This window comes from Lolium perenne, chromosome 3 (assembly GCF_019359855.2).
Source record: "Lolium perenne isolate Kyuss_39 chromosome 3, Kyuss_2.0, whole genome shotgun sequence".
In the NCBI taxonomy this organism is placed as follows: Eukaryota; Viridiplantae; Streptophyta; class Magnoliopsida; order Poales; family Poaceae; genus Lolium; species Lolium perenne.
Window position 1 is genome coordinate 129,687,808 of NC_067246.2, and position 5,226 is coordinate 129,693,033.

At 44.5% G+C, this 5,226-nt stretch overlaps 1 protein-coding gene across 1 annotated transcript; it reads left to right on the plus strand.

The window, feature by feature from the left end:
* The first annotated feature begins 368 nt into the window (after nt 1–368).
* LOC127342412 (NAC domain-containing protein 74) lies at nt 369–4,717 on the plus strand. Its single transcript, XM_051368361.2, has 5 exons — nt 369–615; nt 1,562–1,737; nt 2,161–2,438; nt 2,658–3,002; nt 3,626–4,717. The coding sequence occupies exons 2-5, from the start codon at nt 1,572–1,574 to the stop codon at nt 4,298–4,300; spliced, it is 1,464 nt and encodes a 487-aa protein (XP_051224321.1). The 5' UTR covers nt 369–615; nt 1,562–1,571; the 3' UTR covers nt 4,301–4,717.
* Nucleotides 4,718–5,226: the final 509 nt, after the last annotated feature.

Genomic DNA, 5,226 nt, shown 5'->3' on the forward strand with positions numbered 1-5,226 from the left:
TTAGGCCCCACCCATCTAGAACGGTGAGCTGCCTAGTGGCAGAGGATGGCGGAACTTGGGGTGCAAGGCAAGTGCCCACGTGGCGTGCGGCCCCACCGCCAACGCACCGGCGCCAGTGGTGGGCGAATCGGCGCATCGATCCGACGGCTTGACCGGGAGGGAGCGAGGACGCCCGCGTTAAGGAAGCCACACCCGGTTTTTGTTGGGTTTAAAAACGCGTGCGCACACAGCGCCGCACGCCACAGCTCCGCTTCCGCGCACCTTCCTGCCCGCACTCGCACACCACGTCTCACCTCACGCGCCGCGCCTCGCCTCGCCTCGCATTCCGCTAGTACTAGGATACATACAAGAGACACACACCGCGCACCGCCGCCCACCAGCCAGCCGCCCGCCCCTGAGAAGGACTTGACCAGTTCGTTCCTGCGACCGCGACCGCCTCGACCTCTTCGCCGCCCGCCTCCTCCACGACCCCGCTCCGCCGGCAGACTTCCGTCCTCGCTCCCCCATGGCGAATTAGCCCCGGCTCCGGCTTCCCTCCCTGGTCGTCACCTCTCCCCCACCTCCGATCGATCGGGCGGCCGGGTCCGCGCTTCTGCTCTCCGCTCCGCTACAGAGGTGAGCAAATCCCCTTCCTCGGCGACCAATTTTCGATCGATTCCACCGCTCTTAGCGTTTAGCTGTCAGGTTCCTTGGGGTTCGGGGTTTCTCCGCGCGGCGATTTCGCAGCGGCCCTATAAGCTCGCGCAGCTCTAGTAATTTTGGGTGCACCTGGACCTCTGGCCCTACGATTAGGGTAGATTATTATTATTATTCCCGAGTTCCCGTTCGTGCACGCACGCGGCGCTCGATTCGGCTCTTCCTCCCGCTAAATCTCGGCTACTAGCTTCGATCAGCGCCACCGGCAAGTGGGGATTCGAGGGGCACCGTGGTGTCCGTGAGGAGCTGAGCAAGTGGGGATCGATTGCCAGCTCCTTGCAGTGGTAGCAGATCCCCCATTTGGGGCGTTTACTTTGTTTAGTTCGGCAGATGCTTTCTTAATTATTACTACTGGCCTCAAATATTCCCTTTAGGACTTGCAAAATGTCTATGGATTATATTGGCTTCAACTTGTAATTACCGGAAGCTCTGTGTTAGCTCAGTGAAGTGAAGAGGGCAAATACTACCTCTGCTTCCATCCTGTGGTTTAGCGCTTTGCTAACAATATCCTCATGTCCTGAGTGTGTACGTTCTACATGGTTTAACCGCATTAGATCTTTGTCTCTTATTATTATTTGCCTGCCTGACAAGTGACAATCCTATGGGAGAAACCGGCCATAGGACGTTGTTCAGTGGATATAGATAACTCTCAATTTTCAGCCTGTAACTTTCAGATTTAGGTGTTTAATCTTACATTGTATGCTTGAGTGATGTGCACATGTCCATTGGGAAATTAGGTTCCAATTGTAAGATTATTAGTTTCATCATGTATTTGCACAGACCTATAAATTTTCTACTACCTACTCTCCATTAAGCTTGGTTATCTCCGCGCTAATCATATTTGTGTTCTGCTGTTCTTGCACAGATCTTGCAAAATGGAAACTCTACGTGACATGGCCCTGCCACCAGGGTTTGGGTTTCATCCCAAAGACACTGAACTCGTTTCTCACTACCTGAAGAAGAAAGTGCTCGGTCAGAAAATTGAATATGACATTATACCTGAGGTGGATATATACAAGCATGAACCATGGGATTTACCTGGTAAGTCCGACATGTTTCCACACTAGCCTGTGATTGTCTAGGTCTATAGAATAGAAAAATATATAGAGGAGAAAAAGGCTAGCGGCTTTTGGCTCTCGTTCATATTTTATTTATCTTTCTTCTTTTTCCCAAATTGAGCCCTCTGTCTGAGGTCACATAATCATTATAATCTGGTACATAGGACTACAACTAGACATTTGGCAAGTAACTGAAAAGTGCGACATATTTCTTTATTTCACCAGTGCTAGTAGCTCATAGTTAATAGTGTTGTGTCTTGTCAAATAATTTTACAGTTGATTGCTAATGATGTATATTTTTTTATATTCTCTTTGCCCAGTATCTGATATGTTCTTCTAGATTATATCAGCTGTGTTCTTCAAATCCTAATCGTATCTAATCCTCCGACGATATTTCACGCTACAGGGAAGTGCAATGTTCCAACTCAGGATAACAAGTGGCATTTCTTTGCTGCTCGAGACAGGAAGTATCCAAATGGTGCTCGGTCAAATAGGGCAACGGTTGCTGGGTACTGGAAGTCTACTGGAAAAGACCGGGCCATTAAGGTGGATAAGCGGACCATAGGTACAAAGAAAACATTAGTTTTCCATGAAGGCCGGCCTCCCACTGGCAAACGTACTGAGTGGATTATGCATGAATACTACATAGATGAGAATGAATGCCAAGCCTGCCCTGATATGAAGGTATTGTACTAACGGACATTGTACCAATGTTTGAGGTTTTGTAACAGTACAATATTTTGATATAGCATATGAGAGATAGATATATTTTGCTTCATCTTCTACATATTGCCAAATTTAATGTGCACTCTACATGTCGTGTTATAGGAGATTGTTTTCATTGTAAAAAAAATCCCAAGCTTGAAATTCAGCATGCTAATGTCGTTTTTTTTTATTCTTCAGGACACTTTTGTTCTCTGTAAAGTTACTCAAAGAACTGACTGGACATCAGATAACGGAAATGTGGTGGGCAACAATAATCATCATCCACAACAATCAAATGTTGCTGCTACATCAGCTATCAGTGTTGAACAAGATGCTGCTGCTTCATCAGTTGTCGGTGCTGAACGACCGAGTGATGTTGCTACTTTAGATACTGCTGCTCAGATAACAACTCCAGATGGTGACGATGGAATAAAGGAATGGCTGGAGGAACTGATTGATACTTCCTTTGATCCGCCCCTTACCACTGTAGTGGATTCAGTTTCTGCTGGACCATCTCTGGATGAACAAATTGCTGAATCATCGGTATGTTATTATCACTCAGTCTTACCACTCACTTGCAGTGACTAAAATAAAGTCAACCACTACCTCTGTTATGAGGTTCTAGGGTGTGCAATTCCTTTTCAAGCAAAGTGCTAAGGCATATACAAGAAGCTATTGGGTAGACTTGCAAGCCAACGAAGCTTATTCATAACATTTTTGATCTACTGCAGAACTTTGCCAAGATGTTGATACCAAATAGCAAATATAACACTTCAATATAAATGGGTTTATGCATAGTTAATATTTCGGTTATTTGCAAAAAAACTTGTTTTGTACTATTATTTACTATTTTCAGGGAATTTGAAAAATCTGTAAACCATGTAAAATGAAGTTAGAACTAGCCAAGTATTATTATGACCTGTTCAGAACCTGGTGTAAATATCTCTTCAATTCCTGTAAAATAGTGCGTGTGCTTAATTGCTGAATTAGCCCCCCGTACCTTGACTGCACATCACCGCGAAGCTAGACCTCAGTTACATTTAGCTTATCTTAGTGCGAATGATGATCTATGTTTTCTGTTGCACTGAACATGCTACTATGCTGACTGGATTTTTCAGTTCCTGCATGCTAACTCATTGCATATGTTTTCCGTGCTGAATTTACAGAACATCGGGGCTATGGCTTTAAAGATGGAACCAGACTATGCCAGTCCTAACCAGATTGGGGTAGATGATACAGATTTCCTGTTGCCAGATGATATTCACGCCATGTTGTATCCTGGTACTGATGACTTCAATTCATGGCATGCTGAGCAGGCAGCTGTTTTTGCTGAGCAAACATACTTTACGGCGGCAGATCCCTTTACTCTGCCGAACAACTTTGCTGATGGATTTCAGATGGAAGAGCTTCAGATACCTCTGGAAAATAATGAGCCTTCGGATAATGGAATTACATTAAGAATGCGTGATGGAAAAGCACCTGCAGATAGCTCTCCACAACGCAGGTCTAAAGCTCAGCGTGCACTTAACAGGATGGTAATGAGCAGCTCTGAATCTATCAACCAGACTGTTAAGTTTGTTGACAACAACGGTCATCTTGATCTCATGACTAATGTCAAGCACCAGAGGAAACATGTGCGTGGTATTACTTCTGTCGAGCAGTCTGATGCAGGAAAGTCAAGCAGCAATGACAACAACCAAGGATTTCTCAGGGGGGTTGGAAGGGCATTTAGAGGATGTTCAGCAGTTGGACTGAATATACTCATTGCTGTTTGCATGGTTGGAGTCGCCGCAGCAATACTGCATCATGGACGTCACCGAGGTGCTGGGATCATTCTGTAGTAGAGGGGTCAGAAGCATCCTAGGTTTTAGTCATGACCATCTACCCACTGTGATCTTGACAGTCAGCACTGTGATTGAAGTGGATGAGCAATCGAGTATGCGGCTGGGGTGCTTGCCTTCTGGAGATAGTTGCTCATTGGTGGTGCAGAACATTGATCCCCTTGTATGATGGTGCTGTATATAGGAAGTTCTTTCTTCTTGATCGACTCACTGTGTGGCTAGCTATATGGTGAGTGATGAGTGCAAAATAGAAAAAAAGAAAAAAAAAGAAACGGGAGTATTACATGTTAGATTTGTAACCCTGAACCATGTTTAATAGCTTGGGAGTCATTTTTCTGTTTGAAAATGAACTCAGGATGTAAATTAGCGATTAATAGTCACCATCAATTTAAATATGGATTTGCAGTATTATTCTCATCCGAATTGACGACCTGTTCGGTTCAAGGCTGACGTTGCTAGTCATACGCGTGTGACAAATTTTGGCACAGCTGAGTATATGATGCTTGAGAGAATAACCCGTGACACCAACCAAAAACACGTCTAATAAAATGTGATATGCCTAGGCTTTCGGGTGACAGACTTTGATAGGAAGCCCTGATGGTTGATCAATTACTTGTGTGGCTGTTTGACTTGTATGTCACCTTTCAGAATTTTGAATCAAATTGCAGTGAAATGTGGGTAGGATTGGGGACGACGTGATTGTAATACTACCATTTTTCCAATCCTTACGCTATGCATATTTTTTCATGGCGAACTAACCAGGCATGAAAAGAAGGCAATATATCATGTGAACATTTCGGTTCAAGCCTTCAGTTAACATGTCAAATAGTACTTTCTCTAATACCACTTCAAATTCAGCTAATCCTACATGTGCTCACGTAGTAAGTTGCCTAATGTTCTTTTTAATATGAAATACCTTATATTTT

Bases quoted from the DNA above. Each gene is read 5' to 3' on its own strand.
- LOC127342412 (XM_051368361.2), top strand. From the start codon at position 1,572: ATGGAAACTCTACGTGACATGGCCCTGCCACCAGGGTTTGGGTTTCAT. The intron at 2,439-2,657 runs GTATTGTACTAA...TTTATTCTTCAG, and splicing joins AAGCCTGCCCTGATATGAAG to GACACTTTTGTTCTCTGTAA. The intron at 3,003-3,625 runs GTATGTTATTAT...CTGAATTTACAG, and splicing joins AACAAATTGCTGAATCATCG to AACATCGGGGCTATGGCTTT.